Source organism: Uloborus diversus, unplaced genomic scaffold, assembly GCF_026930045.1.
Source record: "Uloborus diversus isolate 005 unplaced genomic scaffold, Udiv.v.3.1 scaffold_355, whole genome shotgun sequence".
Classification (NCBI taxonomy): Eukaryota; Metazoa; Arthropoda; class Arachnida; order Araneae; family Uloboridae; genus Uloborus; species Uloborus diversus.
Window position 1 is genome coordinate 140293 of NW_026558522.1, and position 20900 is coordinate 161192.

The 20900-nt window shown below is 34.5% G+C and overlaps 1 protein-coding gene across 1 annotated transcript; it reads right to left on the bottom strand.

Annotated features, from left to right (window-relative positions):
• Positions 1-7996: 7996 nt before the first annotated feature.
• LOC129233357 (uncharacterized) lies at positions 7997-11269 on the bottom strand. Its single transcript, XM_054867396.1, has 2 exons — positions 11169-11269; positions 7997-8306 (listed from the first exon to the last, which is right to left on the bottom strand). Exons 1-2 carry the CDS (start codon positions 11267-11269, stop codon positions 7997-7999), a joined length of 411 nt encoding a protein of 136 aa, XP_054723371.1.
• Between the last annotated feature and the right edge of the window lie 9631 nt (positions 11270-20900).

Consider the following 20900-nt stretch of genomic DNA (forward strand, 5'->3'; position numbering starts at 1 on the left):
TGGATAAAAACGCATCCGATTCACCAACCAGATATCAAGTTCGTCACGTGATTGAGTCGAAAACGTCAGCGAAGTTAATTCAAGGCGTTCTAGATTCGGGCTGAAGGTTTAGCTTACGTTTACTATAAATTGTATCATTAGTTATACATTCTAAATATATTTTGCAGTTACATGCATTTTGTACTTCAAAGTGTCTTCTTTGGGTTACTATAAATATTACAGCGTCAATTATGTGTCGTAGAAATAACCTTGATAGTACTTTAGTTCAATGTCTCTATTTAAGGTTACTATGAATTTTTTAGTGTTAATTATATATTGTTTAATTTCGTGGCAACTATAAATATTGAAGTCTCAATGTAGCAATTTCGTTTATCTTTACTAATAATAAAGCTGAATGTCCCTCTGTCTGTCAGGATCTCTGTGACGCGCACTGCGCCTAGACCGTTCCGCCGATTTTCATGAAATTTGGCACAAAGTTAGTTTGTAGCATGGGGGGGGGGGGGGTGCAACTTGAAGCGATTTTTCGAAAATTCGATGTGGTTCTTTTTCTATTCCAATTTTAAGAACAAAACTATCATAAGATGGACGAGTAAATTACGAAATTATCATAACGAGGAATCGTAACATGGGCACAAGCCAATTGGCGAGGTACGAAATTATCATAACGTGGAACCGTAACGTGGGTACAAGCCAATTGGCGAGAAAATTCACCATTATTCGTAAATATACAGGCGAACCAAAAGACCTTTTAATTTTTCTTTAGGGCAAAGCCGTGCGGGTACCACTAGTATATTATAATTCGATGTCTCTTATTAAGGTTACATACATTTTGCACCTCACAAATGTCTCCTTAGAGTTACTATAAATATTGCATCATCAGTTTTACACTAGCTATTGCATCTTTTTTTTTATTATAATTCAATATCTCTTTCTATAGCTACGTACTTTTTGAACCTCGAAGTGTCTTCTTGGTGTGACTATAAGTATTGCAACGTCAATTATGTGTCGTAGATATAGCCTCTAATAGTATTTTAGATCGTCTCTATTTAAGGTTGCTATAAATTTTGAAGCGTTAATTATATATTATCTAACTTATATGCTAAGTTATTGAAGTATCAATGTAGCTATAGTATCCATTAAATTTTATAGCTTAACGGGGTGGATCTTTTTAGCTTCATTATAAATAGTGTCGCTCAATATACTTTTGTGGGGTTACTACAAATATTACAACGCACAATCACTTTTCTTTTAAACATGCTCATATTAACATTCTTATTTGAAACTAGTGGTACCCGCGCGGTTTTGCCTGTAGTAGAAATTTAAAAAGGTCATTTGGTTCGCCTGTGTATTTACAAATAATGGATGATGAATTTCTCGCCACCATGCTATGTTAATTTGCTCGTCCATGTTATGGTGATTTGCTCGGTAAAATGTTCTTAAAATTGGAATAAAAAAAGAACAAAATTGAATTTTTGAAAAATCGCTTCGAGACGCTCACCCCTATACTACGAACTAATTTTGTGCCAGATTTTATGAAAACCGGCCAACAGTCTAAAGGCCAATTCACATGGCGACCGAACCGTCCGTCCGTTCCGATATTTTTGCTGCCAAACTGGTTTTCGGAATCCGTTGCCATGACAGCACGCCGAATTTCTCGGCTCCCGTCACGTTCTGGCGATGCTGGATTTTGACGGCCGTCCGATTCGGGGAGCGAATGTGATAGCCAATCAAAGGAGAGACGCCGTTTTTACTTTTGCGGGAATATTTCTCGTTTTGTTTACTGCTAGTTTCGTACAAAATTTGTGGTTATTTTTCAAAAGACAGTTGATGTTTTTCAAAATGAGAATGCCTAGAAGTTATATGAGGGTTATTGCTCAATTATCTTTATTTTGCGTGGAATGCTAATTAGATATAATTACGTGAAAATTTAGTTTTGCAATTTGTTTTTTCGTTAAAAAATAATTCCACAGCTCATAGTAACTTGCAAAACCAGCTTCTAACGCTAAACATTGGCAGTGGGACCATTAACGAAACCCATTATTATTATTATTATTTTTAAATTAATCAGTAGAAGTTTTTGAATCTTTGTTTGAATAGTCATTGTTTCGAAATGTGATGAAGCAAATCATATTTTAACCAAGAAAAAAAAATCATACAAGTTAAATCTTTTATGGTTACGCGTTAAAATGTTGTCAGATCCTAATGATATTAAACTGTCTTAAACATTTGCTGGACTTTTCAAACTTTTGAATAAATAGGCTTTGCCACGAACTTATTCATGAATATAATATGTGCTATTTTGTCAGAAATATCCTGACATTTTCAAAAATTGTCACTTTTTTGGATTTCTGGATAAATATAATAATCGAATTCTTTTGTAGCTTTTGTCATTTTAAGAGTATGCTTTAGCTCACTTCCCGGTAAAAATTTAGTTACGCAACATATTTAAGAATCCAACAACAAATCGAAGAAGTCAAAGTTTTTTATCGATCACCCTGAATCGTAAAAAGAGGAAATTTGTACCCAAATTTATCTCAATATAAATATTTTTAAGAACACTGTTTGTAAATTTAAGAAATAAATAGTAATTCAAGTGAAAATCCGTGTTAAAATATAGAGAAAACTCCTTTATTTAAAGAACAATGTTTATATATTTAAGGGGGGTTTTTTTTTGCTATTTTTAACAACATTTTTTCAGTTCTTAAGAGCATTTTTATAGATTTTTTAGGCCATCAAAGTCCGGACCTAATCATATAACGCTCAGTTATTACTAAACGATTGAAATATTAGACCAAAAATTTTTTTAAATGTTTAAAGAGACGAAGAGTGCTCTAGCTTGAACTTATATTAAATATCAACACCTATTGTAGTAGCATCGAATCGAAGTTTCATCTGTTGCATGCCTAGATTAATTTCAAACTAAATAGATTTTTTTATGTATAGTTGTCATTAAATTTTTACTTTTTTGCGAAAACTTCAACCAGCAAGTTTTTTCAAAATATTTGAACATTTAATCTTTTTCTCATATATTCTATTGAAGATCAGGGGGGGGGGGAGGGAGGAGTGGAATGTAGTACAGATGCTTTTTTTATGTACAATTCTCATTCAATTTTTACTTTTTTGCTAAAACTTCAACCAACAAGTTTTTCAGAAAAAAAGAAGTATAATAATAATAATAATAATAATAATAATAATAATATTTCTCTCTTAAATTCTATTAAATATAAGAGGGTGGGGGAGGTGTGTAGACACGTTTTTGACAGAGATGTTGTAGACAGAAATTTGATAAATTTTCTGTTACACTACTTGCTTACCCTTATCATTCGGCCATTTTAATTTCTACTGCCCCAAATTCTTTTAAACGTTCAGAGTGATCCTACTAACCGCTTGCTTGACGTTCGTGACAAACAATAATGTATTTTTAAAAGGCTTATTGCAATCACAGCAACATCGCTTATAACTTCTTGTTAATTTTATTTTGATTAGGAGAGCGACAAAAGAACGGCATTAGATCCGCGCTCTTCACCCCTAGCGGGTGAACACCTTCACGTGGCTATCGGACGGAGCTAGTATGAATGTTGCAATATTTTCACACCTATCCGTCACGTCCGATAAATCGGAACGGGCGGACGGATCGGTCGCCATGTGAATCGGCCTTAAGGCGCTATGCGCGTAGCAGACACAGATCCAGACATACAGACTTTCAGCTTTATTATTAGTAAAGATAAAGATTAATAAATGGTTTTAAAAGTTTTTATTTAGTAGATAATATTTATTTAGGTCTTTTAAGGAGTATTTATCGCAACTATTGGAATACTCTAGCGCCAACTGAAATGGTGCTGCAGTCTCAAAACCGTGCGCGTTGTATACTTTTTGGAAACTAAAACGGCCGGTTAGATCGACCGATAAGTAACCATTGTGCGGAAAATAAATGTGAGGGAACAGCGCTATAACGCACAAATAGACAAAATAAGTTTCATACACGTTATTCAACGCCACATGAAACTTCTTTATCATTACAGAGAATTTTTAACTTTTTAATACACAAGTAGTGAAAAATATCGTCTGCTTTCAGAAAGTAATATTTTACCAGTGGCCAACTGAGGTGCTGAACTCTCAAAACCGTGCGCATTGTATACTTTTTGGAAACTAAAATGGCCGGTTATATCGACTGATTAGTAACCATTGTGCGGAAAACAAATGTGAGTCAACAACGTTATAGCACACAAATATAGCAAAATAAGTTTCATACACGTTATTCTACGCTACAAAAGAAACTTCTTTGTCATTACAGAGAATGTTTAACTTTGGAATACAAGTTGTGAAAAATATCGTATGCGTTCAAACTGCAATATTGTTAAAAAAGAAAGAAATAAAACCCAGTAATAAAAGAACGAAATATTATTGAATTGCCATATTTTTTTTAATTTATCGTCTGCTTATATTTATTTTTATAATATTTTATAAAAAATCTTTTGGTAATTAGCTAGAGTTGTTATTATTTTTTAGAATATAAGAGAGAGAGAGAGTGATTTCAAAGAGCTAGTGGTGAAGGGTTTTATTCTTTTTTAAAGTCATATTTAATATCTAACAAAATAAGTTTGATACACGTTATTCAATGCTACAAAAAAATTCTTTATCATTACAGAGAATTTTTAACCTTGGAATACAAGTGGTGAAAAATATCTTCTGCGTTCAAAATGCAATATTGTTAAAAAATAAAATAAATAAAACCTAGTAATAAGAAAACTAAATGTTTTTCAATTGCTATATTTTTTTAATTTAACGTCTGCTTATATTTATTTTTATGATATTCTATAAACGTGTTTTGGCAACTAGCTAGAGTTATTATTTTTAAGAATATTAGAGAGAGCGATTTCAAGGAGCTAGTGGTGAATGATTTTATTCTTTTTTTAAGGTCATATTTAATGTACTACTGTGATGAGTTTTTCGAAACACTTGTAGGAAATTTATTTCGCAGTTTGCGAGTGTTATAACGTTGTGTCCTTACGTTGAAATCAGCCTGTTTTATTAAATCGCTAAAAAACCAAGCATTAATTACACCAGCTCAATGGTTTCCCCAAATCTAATAATAACGGAACCATAACCTTATAGCTGCAGTTCCCCAACCTTTTTGCACGAATATCAACAAGCGAAAAAAGGAAGTTTAGTTGCTGTCAAGTAATGTGTAATAAATTAAAGTTTCCTCAAAAATTGCAGCATTTGATATTCCTTTAGCTGTTCTAAAGTTCAATTCTAGTCATAACAAAAGTGCTCATCATTTACCTTTTAACATTTTTTTTCCAAGTAAAATCTTACATAGCTAAACAAGCAAACAACATTGATCAATGGAAAGAATTTTTCTGTCATGCTTCAAAGAAAAACAATATACAATAGGAATTGTAACTAATTGTATAAATAACTTAAATATGTGTATACTTAAGAAAACCTCATATAAATATGTAGTCAATTTATACAAAATCAGTACCTATGTAAGAAATCCATTTCTGGGCAAATAAATAAAATTCGCATTGAAATCTCATATTGTTTTATGTACACAAACGCTGAATTGCCAGTGTTGTTTCCATGCTAAAGTTTTAAAGCTTTTGGAGAAAAGAAGAATTTTCGCCATTTGGAATACAGAAAGTGAAAGTAACTTTCAAAAGTATCATTTATTTAAAGGTAAGAAACCGAAGCAAGATCTTTATATGCCTAATTTCAATTTTTGCTGTTCACAATGGTAAAGATAATAGAAGTCATATTCCTTTTTTTTATAACTTTGGAAACTTATTTCCCCTCGTAGAAAAAATATAAAGTTATTTATAACATTATTACTAATTTGCGGTAGCAGTGCAGTAGAGACATTCATTTCAATAAATGAATTTACTGTCTGACCATGGATTGTATGTAATTCGGCAATGTGCCAAGTAAAGACGATTCCATGTGAATGAATCTAGCAGGGGAGAAGGGAAAATAACGATGAGATTTTGATGCACGCGTTTTATAATGTCACTAGTGCCTTATTCATTTATTGCATTTTCTAAAATAAGAGAAAACAAAAATAGTTACCATGTAAACAACAAAAAGAAAAGAAACTATATTTTCATTTCGTTCAGGAACGTAAAAGCAAATCAAAACTTTGTTGTAAATAAATGAATCAATTAGTTTTTGCCGTGAGAATACAGATCGAATGTACTTTAGATTTAAAAAATGTTGCTGTGAGTAAATTTTCAATTTTACAAAACTAAGGCTAAATAATAGAGAGGCAAAAGTGCACATCTGAAACAAACCAACTAACATCCCTATTAACTAATGGATGTGTTCATTTCCTCCTATAAACCGGACATTAGCCTTTCCATGTAATCGATGGTCAAACAGTACTAAGTAATCTCTACATAGTATAAAATGAAGTGTCCAAAAAGCGTCTGTTTGTTTGAACTCGCAAAACTCGAGAACTACCCGGCCGGATTTCGCTGAAATTTTCACAATTTGTTCCTTTAAGTCCTGAGAAGGTTTGCAGACCAGTTCGAAAAAAATTCGATGAATAGTTCTTTTTTTATTCCAATTTAGGCCCAATTTTCACATAAATTCCCGAATATGGGGGTAAAAAATTACTCGCAATTAGTAATATTACATATCGTTGGAAAGGGTAGAATTTTCCGCGTTCTACGCAATTTGTTCCAACGCTCTAACTTAATTGCGGCGGGAGTTATTTACGTTTTTAGCTCGAATTTGTTTAGGCTCAGCTGAAATTTAGGCAATACTTTCTTCATTAAATCCATGGATAAAAAGTGAAGGAATTGTCCTACAGTTTTTGTTTTGACACCATTGAAAAGAGCTACCTTTTTTACTTCAGATCTAACTCGACCTATGGTCGGAAGTTTAATTCTCTATCTCCATTAGAAAAAAAGTTACAAGCGAATTAAATGAAGTTCAAAAATCTGTTTTCTATTCAAGTTTTTAACCATTTTATTTTGCGTTTCCACGGTAACGCTTTTTGAATCCATTGTTTCTATCTTTCTCATTTTCAACTCTGAAACTTATTTTATTTTGTGTTTCCATAGTTACGCTTTTTAAATCCATCTTTCTCATTTTATTTTAATTTCTTAAAAGTATTTTAATATCAGTCGTCATTGTTTGGAGTTGAAATTTTGCATGATGATTTTTTTTTTCTTTTATTTATGCCTGATTGTTGAATATACGTCACTCGACACAATTTTTGTTTTCAAAATAGACCGGGCAAAGCCGGGCAACGCAGCTAGTTCAAATATAATGTTGTTCTCAAGCGAGTGACGTCTGTTTTCAACTTTATGCCAGCAACTTTGCGGACAAGCATGTGACGTCGCCAATCTCATACTCAACGGGGAACGCAATACTACAAGTTTGAAAATGACGTCACAATTTTCTGTCTCTAATTCAGGGACAGCAAAAGTGGATTCAAAAAGGATCATGCATGTGGCGTCACATTTTTCGACCTCAAATTCAAACGACCTTGAAGGCAACGTTTATTTTGTGCGTCACGTTCACAATCTTAAACGTGTTTCATCAACTTGGAAATGTCACGTTCATGATCATGACTCTCAACTTAGAGATTTTTCTCTTATTTTCTTCCTTTGACGACATTCAAAATCTCAAAGGCTATAAACCTTTAAATCTGATGTGCAAGCCAACTTGGTACTGTCTGACCACGTTTGCCGTGGAATTAGCCGCGGACGATTCTATTTGAATGAGTGGGAAGAGGAATAACTAGACGCGTGTGCTTCGTTCATTTCAATGCGCCCGTGCTAACTAATAGATACATCCGTTTCCGCCTGAAAATTGGATGTTCACCTTTCCATGGGTGGTCAAAGAGTACATAGTGTCGAAACAAGTTTCGTTTAGCAATTATTTCTGCTTATAACAACAAATTTAACGACTGAAACTTGGCGAGATTTCGAATGTCGCCAAATTAAAATTCCGCCTAAACTTGAGCATGAAAACAGAAGACAAACTATCCCTATCTGCAGTGCTTTTCCTCGTAGTGCTTGGCGCTGTGTCCTGCACCAATGTCGATGGCGATTCCTGAGCCCTTGTGCACGGGCGCCACCTTGAGGCCGATCTTGCCCAACTGCCCCAAGCCCAGGGCGGACACGCCAAGCCCCGCCCCCGCCACTTTACCCAGGGCCCTCAGGAGCTTCAGCTGAGTCAGACCAATCACGCCAAGCTTGGCGATGGTTCCAAAGTCGATGGGGATGGTGATGTCCACGTTGGCGGCCTTCTTCGGCGGTGGGTGGTAGTCGTGATGGTGGTGATGATAGTCGTGATGCCTGGAAAAAATATGAATACAATTAGTTTAGCTTATCGTTTCTTGGGAATATTTCAGAGTAGTTCCAAAAATATTAACTACAAAATACGAAAAAAATATCATATTCTTTGAAGTTTCAGAATGTTCACTCTGTGAGAAGCTTAGTGCGACACTCCTATATGATTAACATACAATGCTTAATGTGATGGCATTAGGATTTAAAAATCCTCATATATATATACATATATATATATATACATATATACACATATACATATATAATAACCATTGATCAAGTAACGCGCGAGTTTCAACAATAAAACTTGTGCCACGGCATGATCATTTGATAAAGTGTTTAGGTAATGTTTAACATGCAGGGAAAGGCTTTATTGTGACATGGCTGAACTCGATCTGGTCACTTGACTGTTTTACTGGTAAGACTCATTTCAGGGGAACGAAAAAACGGTCAACAATGAACGATAACTACTGGAATTCGGGGAATTGTTTAAATATAAAGCCCATTGTTACAAATTTCGTTGCCTTGCAACAGTAACGTTAAAAACAATCATAATGAAAATTTTGAATCAAGACTTCTCTGAAGCAAGCCTGAAATTAGCAAGCATAAATACTAGAGAGGAACAAGGTTTTTAGTGCCAACTGCTTAAAGTTTTAGACGCGTATATAGGTTTTTTTCCCTTTTACCGAGCATTTATATGAAAAACCAAGGGGAAGAGTTTCGTGAGGGTGAAACTATTCCATTCCTGAATTACATTTACACTAAAAAGAATAAAATAACAGATATTTTTTTAAAAATACTAAGCACTTTTCATAATGCGCTCAAATGGACAAAATAACTTTTATGGGTCAGGGAGGACAATTTAAGCATTCCTGTAGTTTTCAATTATTCCAAGAAAATGACACCATAAACGAAGAAAAGTGCGGTTCTAGTCATTTCAAACCAAACTTTCCCAATAAGAAAATATGCATGTTTCAACGCTTGAAGTCATGATTGAAAGCTAGATAATGATAATAAATTCCCTTCATGACTTGAGCTACTTTTCTTCGTTTATGGTGTCATTTTCTTGCAATTTTCGAAAACTACAGTTATGCTTAAACTGTCCTTTCTGACCCAGAAAGGTTATTTTGTCCTTTTGAGTGCGTTATGAAAAGTGCTTAGTATTTTTTTTTAAAATCTGTTTATAATCTTGCAAACATTCGTCAATTATGGCTTAAAAAAGTGCTTTGCCCCAGAAATGTTGTATAGTTGCCTCGGATATTTTATATCACTGTCCCAAATATATTCATCTCTGCATAGTATGAAATGAAGTCTCCAAAAAGCGTCTGTGTGTTTAAACTAGAGAACTACCCGGCCGATTTCGCTGAAATTTTCACACTTTGTTCCTATAAGTCCTGAAAAAGTTTGCAGACTTGTTGGAAAAGAAATCGATGAATAGTTTTTTTAGCCTACTTTCCCAGTAAAAGTCAGAGAAAGACGAAAAAAGCATGAAAGAAGGCTTAATGCACCTTGAAAATATTACAAAAAACAAAAAAGAATCAAAGATAAAAAAGATAATTAAATAAATATCGAAAAATTAAAAATTGGAAAGTAGGGTATTGAGATGGGGAAAAATGTCTGTCGGTCTTTTAATATTATGTATCGTCGGAAAGAGTAGAATTTCCCGCGTTCTACGCAATTTGTTTCAATGCTCTAACCTACTTACGGCGGATGTTATTTGCTTTTTTAGCTCGAATTTACTTAGGCTTAGCTGAAACGTAGGTACTACTTCCTTCATTAAATCTATCAATAAAAAGTGAAGGAATTGTCCCACAGTTTTCTTTTTGACACCATTAGTAAAAGCGACATGTTTTACTCCAGATCAATTTCGACCTATGGTCGAAAAACTAAGCTTCTACCTCGAAAGGAAAAAAGTTACAAACCTTTTAAAATCAAGTTCAAAAAATCTCATGTCCATTCAAATTGTTAACCACTTTCTTTCGCATTTTAGTTCCTTAAACTTATTTTATTTTGTGTTTCCATGGTTACGCTTTTTAAATCCACCTTCTCGATTTAATGTCTTAAAAGTATTTTAATATCAGACGTTATTGTTTGAAGGGAAATTTTGCATGATGTTTTTTTTTAATTTATTTTTTAAGCCTGATTGTTGAATATACGGCACTTGACGCAATTTTTATTTTCAAGGTAGACCGGGCAAAGCCAGGCAATGCAGCTAGTTGCTTATAAATACCAACTGCATCGATTTCAGTGGTAACTCAAAGGCGCAGTTTTTTCAATATATTGTGCAATATATCAAAAAGAATTTTCATCATTCAAAATGTTGATATTTATTTATTTATTTTACTTTCAAATTTTGTGTATAAAATTTGAAACTGAATAGAGCAGAGTGAGCAGTGAGCATTTCGAAGGCTTATTGATTTAATCGTGAAAAACCAGTGACGTGCAGTCCGCAGCAAAATTTTTCCCTGCCTTCCTAGAAGCGAAATCACCGAGTTTTGACGTCGCTGCTCGGCGTGAGACTGAAATCAAAGTCAAGTGATTCCGGGGTGCCACTCACAACGCCGATTTTGCTCAGGCGCGCATGCGCAGAAGAATCAAGTTTTCCTCTCGGCGAGAAGCGATGCCGAAGGTCGGCGATTCCCCCCTAGGAAACCACTGCTTTAGCCGACGTAAAATCGGTATAAACGATTAGGGATGCTCTTGACGTTGGTTTCATACCAGAAACGACGAAGACTAATTACGTTTAGTCGAGCAAACTCGCAATCCAAACTGCGTACTTATGTGTTTCGAATATTTAAAAAAAAAAATTCTCTCAATCCAAGCATCGTAAACTTCAGGATGAAAAACATCCGAGCAAAATCAACTTACTTGGGCTCGTACTCCTCATATTCTCCGTGGTACTTGTCACAGTGGGCCAGCAGGACGAAGAAGGAAAGCAGGTAAACCACCAACAGGTGTGAGGACTTCATTTTCAATCCTTTTTGACTTGTCAAGAAGTTTCAAAGGATTTTTAATGAATTCATCTAGTTGTGGGGATGCCTTTTTTCCGTTCCAAAACAGGAACAGTAAGTCGGTATTTGCACAGGAACTCTGTGAAACAGACAAATGAACACGCTGAGAAAAATGAAATTTTCTAAAATGAGTACATTTCATGCCTTCAAATTTTCTTGAAACCTTTTGTTTCAAATATGAGTACCCATGTTTTCAAATAATGTGCTGAATTATTTCATATTCAAAAATGAGTACATAATACTCAGTTTTGAAATTATTACACATTGAAAAATGAGCAAAAAACCTAAAAAAATGAGCACAAATGTTGATTTGAGTATTTGATGAGTATTTTCGGTATGTTACCGCCTTATAGCCAGGACTAAGGCAGAAAACCGAACCATTGCTTCGGTCACTCGTCTGGTCAGCGCTAATTCTATATTCGCTATCAGTTTGGCACTTTTTGCATCCTTAAGAGGTTTTCCACCTCCAGCTCAGTCACTTCCTGTGCCGAGTTGATGAGTGCTAATAAGCACAAAACTGCAGTCCTCGGCTGGAATGACTGAGCTGGCGGTGTATTTTGTGTATTTGATAAGTATCTGTACGTTTCAAATTTGAATACCACGTAGTCAGAGCCATTTTGACTCTTGATATGTTCAAATTTGAGTACTTTTTCCTCATTTTTGAAATTGTTGTTTTTAGAGTACAGTGTAGGAATAGAAATAGTAAGTATTTTGAGCAAACAAACAGTTTACAAAAGTAAATGGAAACGACATTAAAAAACTGCAGTTATTTTTGAAATTAAACAACTGAGGAGTGAAGACTAGGGTCATGGTTTTACACGTTAACTTGGTCATGTTTGAATAGGTTTGCTGGTTATCTCGAACTGACCAGGCACAAACCGGAAGCGTTCTAGAGACAAACCAATGACGTCATCAACCGTCCCGTGAAGAAAGACCTAGTTATCCGGTAGGCCTATTCGAACATGACCCAGGAAACATGGAAAATACATTCAGAGAAACAATCGATAAATATCGCCTTATGCGGGTTCCCAATTTGAACCAACATATCACTGCAAATTTCTCTTCCAGCAAATACTGAATTATCGAACTTTCTGTCGAGAAAATTGAAAAGTATGATATAGAGTTCAATGATTTATGAGAATAAATCAGTTAGTACCGTGTTAGAATCTTGATTGTGTCCAACACTTTTTTTAAAAATTTCCTATAACTGGCAAGGAGTTCTTAATTTCGATTGGTTAAGACTGAAAATGTTAAAATCTACCAAAAAATTGTTAATTTGGATTGGTTCAGATTAAAAATGTTGCAATTTCTTAGTTAAAATTTACTAACTAAAAAACTGTTATGTTAAAAAATGCTAGGTGCTCTATGTGTTATTCCCCCCCCCCCCCTTTGTGTTAAAAATCTTTCTATGTTTAATCGGAGGCAAAGTCGTTGTCCTCTACGGATGTCAAGCTGCATAGCATCTGGTATAAATAAAAAATTAATAGAAAATAATTATTAAACAAAAACAAAAAAACCGACTGCGTAAAAACCAAAAAATCTAAAAAGAAAAAACATAAGCCCAGTTATTTAGAATCTTATTAAGTACTACTGAATAATTACACCATTGAAATAGTTTTACAATCGATACACACACATAAGACAAATCATTAATTCAAAAGCAGAAAAGAAGGATCAACAGTTGGGGCCCATTCCTTTTTGACCAATCAAGGAACCCCGTAAAATTTTAATGGGCCCCCTGACTGTTGATCCGTCTATTATGTTTTTTAATTTATGATTTGTCTTATGTGTGTATCGGTAATAAAACTATTTCAATTCAGTAGTACTTAAAAACATTCTAAACTACTGGGGGTTTTTTTTCTTTTCTTTTTTTTTACGCAGTCGGGTTTTTTGTTTTGATTTAAATAATTATTCTTTATTTTACACTTTTAGTTCATTTTCATTGACTTAGTTATTATGATTATAAGACGGTAAATTTCGCAACCTTGTCATTTCATTGAGAGAGTTTGTCTGTATCGTGAGGATTATTAAGTAACTTGCGGTGGTCTAAACTACTGATTATTAGTCCCTCTAGGAACCTAACTCGACTTAAAATGACCTGTAGTGAAAATGCGCGAATTGAAGTCAACCACAGCTATATAAACAGCCTGTATAAACTCATTATGACGCGAGCTCGCAAACGTCGTCTGTCAAATCTTTCTCGCAAAGCTAAAAAATGCCCGTCATGAAAGTAAACGTAGCGAAACTCCAACTGAATGACGATAAAAACAAATGCAACATGTCAGATTTGAAAATCGAATTATTAGACTTAGTGAACAAAAAATTCAGGCAGTGAAAAACGTAACCTGCATTTGCCGCACGCTGTGTCGCACGCAGGTAGCGTGCGACACTATCCCGAACTGACAATATGGCACCTGGTCGTTGATATGGTAAATATTTTGATTACTGTCTAGTGACACTCCCAAGGTTAAAACAAATCGATTGACGTAAGAATCATCAAAATCGGCCAAGTCGCTTATCTTCTACAACGCCACCTAGGAACAAATCATACATACATAGACACATAGACCCTCCTCTGCGTCAGCACGCGTAGTCGTGTAAAAACATGCTCAAAGTTCCAAACAATTGGGAAGTTTTCGATTTTTCAATTTTATTTTTATATGATAGAGTAACATGTATGAACATCATAGGTGAAAAAAATTTTGCGATACGATAAGTAGTTTTTTTTAAATTAATTTTTAAAGTTCAAGCGATTATGGCGTCAAATGGCACAGGAAATGACGTCATGCGCTCTTCCCCCGCGGGAGAAGCCGAAGGACGTGCCCGTTTCTGAAACATTAAACCTCTCATCCTCTCGGAAATATTCGAATACCATTATTAATGTTACTTGAGGAAGATTATTACATTGTGCTTTAACGAATCCGGCCCCCATAGTGTGTTCAAAAGGATTATTGAATTTCTAAAAAATAAAAATATCAGCGGGCTCAAAATGTCCCTAGCGAAAACAAGGGATCTTCGGCGGAAGGCTGCCAATTAGTGCCCTTTGACGTAAGCTCGTGACGTTTCAGAAAAGCGCACTTTTGCGCGTGGATTTTTAAAAATTCATTAAAAATCAATCTCGGTGTTTTAAAATTTGACGATGGTGAATTTTTTAAGGGTCTATTAACAATATCAATAGTCAAAATATGAACATTTAATAGGTTGCAACTTCCCTATTGTGTATGCGTCATGGATTTCTGCGAAATGTCTTCTTTAATTTGAAGATACCAACAGAAAATCGGCATAATTGCTAGCGATGGGCATAATCGAGATCTTTTGATAATCGAGATCTCGGGAATCGAGTACTTCTGATAGTCGAGTGATTAATAATCGAGATTTTTTGAAATCGAGAACTCGAGTGATTGATAATCGAGATCTTTTGAAATCGAGAACGCGAGCAGTTCATCGCTCGAGAACTCGGAAAGTGATAATCGAGTTCTTGAGATGTTATAATCGAGAACTCGTGATAATCGAGTTCTCGAATGATCTTGAACAATTGAGTGATTCGATTATGAGAACTCGATTATGTCCATTTCATTAATAATTGCTTCATTATTCAAACTTCAAACCGCGCCAACCCTATCATTGCTTTAGAGGAAAATGCAAGATCTCTGAACTTCAGTAAACATAGTAAACAACAACTTGTGTTCGAAACGTTCCATCGGTGATCGACCGCAAAGAGCGAAATCCTCTTCCTTTCAAAACAACTTTCTCTTGCCGAAGCAGTTCCAATCACCCACTCGTCCAGCACAGACCTACTTAAACTCTTCATTAGGTGAGAACAGTTAGTAATCCAACGTTGTGAAGCACAAAAATTGCAAAATTATTGCAGACACGTGTTTCGGTGTTATAAGGAACACCTTTTTCAATGCTAAGAAGTGTGAGCTTCTGGATGAAAAGTCATCCGAGAAAAGCAACATGGTGGAACAGGAGATAGTATAAATATCAAAAAATAGAAATTAAACAACAACAAAAAAAAGATAAAATGACACCTGGAGGTATAATTTTCTCGGATGACTTTTCATCCAGAAGCTCACACTTCTTAGCATTGAAAAAGGTGTTACTTGTAACACCGAAACACGTGTCTGCAATAATTTTGCAATTTTTGTGCTTCACAACGTTGGATTACTAACTGTCCTAATTTTCAGCACAAAGGTATTTATTCGTTATCTTCATTAGGTGGTTCAAAAATACATGTAAAAAAAAACAGTTTCTCCTAGATAACAGGACACCCCTCCATATTTTTAGACTTGTGGATAGTAATGTACTGGAAGAATGTTAGCTTACTATTTCAACGGAAAGAGGGTGCTCAACCCTCCACCCCCAAACTTCATCAGTATGGGAAGGGGGGTTAAAAAATACATTGAATTGAAAAAACAAAAATGCATATTATAATAAACACGAGTAATATGAATATACATTGCAATAAAATAATTATTTACGAAAAAACAGTTGGGGAAATGAAATGTTTCAAAATTTGTGGCATTTTCTATGCTACGGCTTATGTTAAATGAAGGGGTCATGGAGCACCCTCTTAAAATGTGAGTAAGAAGCTAAAATTTTACAACATGATACTATTAGTAAATCTTGAAAAAAAAATAGAGGGTGCCCTAGACTCTAGCTGAAAAAAAGCTTTTCGTCCATCCCATCTCTATAGCCGAAGAACGTCGAACTTAACCCCTTCTTTCGGAATTATGAAATGGTTGAACAATTTATTTTTTATTCGGTAGACAGAATGCTATGGCAAAGAGTCTTTCATCAACAAAACTAGTTACTAAAAAAAATAAAAAACAAATAAATAACCACAGAAAAAATTTTGCTGCAGATTGCAGAAAAATAACCAAGAAAGAAACATTTTAAATCTCTCGACTGCAGGAAAAATCTCAAAACAGAAACCAGATTTTTTTTTTTTTTTTTTTTTTGTTCATATTCGAGAAGAAAAATGGCAACAGCTCTTTCTTCTTAATGATTTTCTTTACGATACTCATTTTAATATAAGCATTGTTACTGAAAGTGGAGATGAAGCACTGAATAATCATTTGAATGGAGGAAAGCCTTCGAAAAATGGGGATTTTATGTCGAAATCTAAGTGTCCTAATTAATAGTTTTTAATGGATACATATATATATATCTCCGTCCATTATTATCGGAGGAATATGTTAAATAGCCAAACATAAAGACGGGAAAATGACGACTCTATCTATACCTGGTTTGATGGTCAGTTTATTGGCGTTCGGGAGAAGTAAACTTGAACATACGTACAAAAGCTCAGTTTTTAATTATATAGGATTCTAAGCTTGCTGGTGATAAATTAAAAGAGTATGATATAAACCTTAACGCCTTCAGTTGGAATCATGAAATAGTTGAACAACTTATTTTTTATTCGGTAGATCGAGTGCTATGTCAAAAAGTATCTTACAAACAAAATTCCAAAATTTGCTGGTGACTAATTAAGAGTTACGATGTGATTAATTATGAAACAGTGGAACAACTTATTTTTTGTTCATCAGTCTAGAATAGTCAATCACCTAGCTGGAAGCAGATGTCATCTCATTGGAACGGAGAGTTAGGTAAGCCCTAATGGGGACACTTCACGGGGGGGGGGTCACTGTGACCTTCCAAAAATTTACTTATTTGGCAAACTTTGTCTGACGAAACGGCAAAAATATCATCGTGCGACAAACTTTGGGGTTCCATTCGGCAAAATTATCATCATTCGGCAAAGTTTGCAGTTCTATTCGGCAAAATTATCATCAGTCAGCGAAGTTTGGCGTTCTGTTCTGCAAATTATCATCTGTCGGCAAAGTTTGGAGTTCTATTCGGTAAAATTATCATCATTCGGCAAAGTTTGGAGTTCTATTCGGTAAAATTATCATCATTCGGCAAAGTTTGGCGTTCTGTTCGGCAAGATTATCATCAGTCCGCAAAGTTTGGCGTTCTATTCGGCAAATTATCATCTGTCGGCAAAGTTTGGCGTTTTGTTCGGCAAAATTATCATCATTCAGCAAAGTTTGGCGTTCTGTTCGGCAAATTATCTTCTGCCGGCAAAGTTTGAAGTTCTATTCGGCAAAATTATCATCATTCGGCAAAGTTTGGCGTTCTGTTGGACAAAATTATCATCAGTCAGCAATGTGTGGCTTTCTATTCGGCAAAATTATAATTTGTCGGCGAAGTTTGGAGTTCCATCGGCAAAATTATCAACAGTCGGCAAAGTTTGGAGTTCCATTCGGCAAAATTATCATCAGTCTGCAAAGATTGGAGTTCCATTCGACAAACTTATCATCAGTCGGAAAAGTTTGGAGTTCCATTCGTCACAATTATCATCAGTCGGCAAATTTTTGAATTTCACATTCTGCAATTGAGAATCTAATCCCTCCCAGAAATTTAAGTTCGGAGCACCCCTGGTTGCTCGTTGATCCTCGTTAGGATTCAAATAGTAAAACTCTTAAACCTTGATTATCTCAAATCTTTAGTTTATGGATCCACTTTAGCTCTGAAAGCTTCAAACATATGCATGTATTATATTTATTTTAATTTTTAGATTTTCTTCACTATATTTATTTACTAGCTGCGTCACTCGGCTTCTAGTCCAGGATCTGAAGGGGGTTGAGCATGCATGGAAAGGCTGACGCAATATTATTTCTGATTATTGTTACAGGCACGATGGTGATTATGAAACCACATGTCGTCGCCCCCCTGGGTGGTCGACAACCCCGGGGGAGGGGGGAAAGCAGTGGGGGAGCCGTTTTCTAAAACACTCATAACTCGCGAACTATTTGAGATAAAACATTGAAAAAAGTGGCAATCGACGCAACAAAACAAGGGCTTCATAAAAGCTAAATATGATTATGAACCTATCTTTGTTGGTTTCTGAGTAAAATTCCATTTTTCGAAAACAAGCAAAATTTTTGAACAAAATGCGCAAAACAAACTTTTTTTGACCAAAATAAATTCCAAATCAAAATTGTTTGATTTTTTTTTCAAATAAAGTTTAAAATATCGTTATTCAGTTTGTTAAAATCATTTAAGTACTGCTAACGCGTTGAAAAACAAAATGACAGTAGCAAGCTCGAACACGATTTGCATTATAGTTCAGGATCTGAAGGGGTATTTTGAGCATGCATGGAAGACCTGACGCAAAATTATTTCTGATTAATGTCACAGGCACTATAGTGATTATGAAACCACATGTCTTCGCCCCCCTGGATGGTCGACAACCCCGGGGTAGGGGGGAAAGCAGTGGGGGAAGCCGTTTGCTAAAACACTCATAACTCGCGAACTATTTGAAATAAAACACTGAAAAAAGTGGCAAAAGATGCACAGAACAAGAGCTTGAAAAACCTAAACATGTTTATGGTCCTATCTTTGTTGGTTTTTAGTTAAAATTCCTTTTTTAGCAGCCATGCAAAAATTTTGAATAAAATACGAAAAGCTTTTTTTTGAAAGATAAGTTCTTTTTTTTAAATTATTTAACCGTTTAGGGAATCAATAAAACGTGAAACTTCATTATTCAGTTTGTTTAAAACTACTTAATTATTACCAACGTGAGCGTTAAAAAGCGAAATAGAAAATGCAAGCACTTGCCTAAGTTAGCACATTGAATAAAACGGCAGTATGCTAAGGAGAAAAAAATAGCCTTATTATCCTTATGACGAACTATTCATTCTTCAGTTTACAAACTTATTTTAATTGCAAAGTATTCAACTATGGCTTTAATTTTGTTATATACTGCTTTAAATTTGAGAGGAACTAGGGAACCAGGCCCAGAGTAGTTTTAATTCAAATATAATTTTAATTTATTTCTATTAATTTATGTTTTCAATTTGCAAAAAAGAATATTGCGGGTATTGTTTTGCGGATATTGCTTTTTATAATTTACTCAACAAAGAACAATGATACTAGAAATAATATGTACTAAATAAATATAAAAAATGAGAAGCTTGAGCTTTTATGAAAACGAATATAAATATAAAATTATACACTAGAGTTCTAAAAAAACTAATTAAATAAAATTAGTAAAATAATGCGTATTAAAAAATAATTGTAGAACATCAATATGCATACATAAAGCACTAATATATCAGAAATTCTGAAAGCTGGATCATACTCTTTTTTGTTGACTTGTAATTGTTCTATTGAATCGTTCTCTTCCGAGTATTTTGTAGCTTATGGGTTTTTGTTTTAGCCTTAAAAGCACAGTATTTACAGCAAAATGAATTATTAATTAAAAAATTACAAGATTATTTACAGTTCTTGCCTGCGCAGGGTGGAATTAAACTCTCTGGTAACATTGGCTGCATCATAAGGTGTGGGGCTTTATTGTTTTATTTTCATTCAAGTGAAACCCAAACTTGGTTACATCTAAAGGCACTGCTAAGGTACATGGGAATTGATTCAATAGTAGAGTTGAGCAATACTTCTTAGCACATGTTGGGAAGAATTGCAGGAGCATGGTAAAGAGCTGATATTATATTTATTTCTGATGGAAATGACAAGAAATTATTGTGTGTGTGTGTGTGTGTGTGTGTGTGTGTAATGTATTTTTCGGAACTTCTGGTTTTCAAGTTATGAAAATGACAGTGAGATGTACAGATCGTGTTTAAGGTCCACTCTTGTAGTTTGACTATTGGAGAGAAAATTTTATTATATTTTATTTGGAAACATGCAAAATCTTTGCTACATTTGAAAGTAGTGTTTGGGACATTATGAACCAGAGTCATTCCATCGATAACTTGAACTTTGTTCTTAAAATAGGGTGCTTCTTCCAGAGTTTAGCTGCAAGAAGTATCATTTTCAATTACATTCACGAAATCGGACCTCGCGCTTTGCTTCAGTGAACCATTCTAATGAACCTAACCTAGCATTGGGCTTATTGTATGGGAGTGATTTAGATGTACTAACATCACTTTTGAGCTAACGTTTCCCAGGTTAAATGTTTTTTGGTTTATTTTTGCTGTTTTGCAGTCGCTATTGAAGACATTGCCATTGCAGGACTTCTCTGGATAAGAGACTATTCACATTTTCTTTAACGTTCCACTGAAATTTTGATGCTGCTTATGTGGCAATAGCCTCGCTCACTATGTTTCATAACTCAGGTGTAAAATCTGCAAAAGGGTTATCCTGATCATTTATCCTTTCCGTAATTACTTCGTACTTGCAAACTTGAATGTTTTAATTTTTAAAAAAGTGCCGTTGTGACCCATACTAAGCAGCTATAATGCGGTAAAGGTTAAATAATTACTTAACTGGGACATTGTTTTGATAATATTACGAAATAAAACCGCAAAAACAGGAGAGCCACAAAATTTACTTTGGTTTACGTCGAGTCTTCAAGGTACATCCCGCAAACTTGTTTTTTTTTTCCTTTTGTGAATTACCTCAAATGTTTTTTGAGCTTGCTTTTATTTCACTTTTCAATGCTTTGATAATATTTAAGTAATTTTAAACTAACTGGATAATGATATTTCAGATTTTATTGGTTCCTTAAACAGTTAAATAATTTTGATAGTTTGAAAAAAAAATGCGATTTTATTCAAATTTTTTGCTTGTT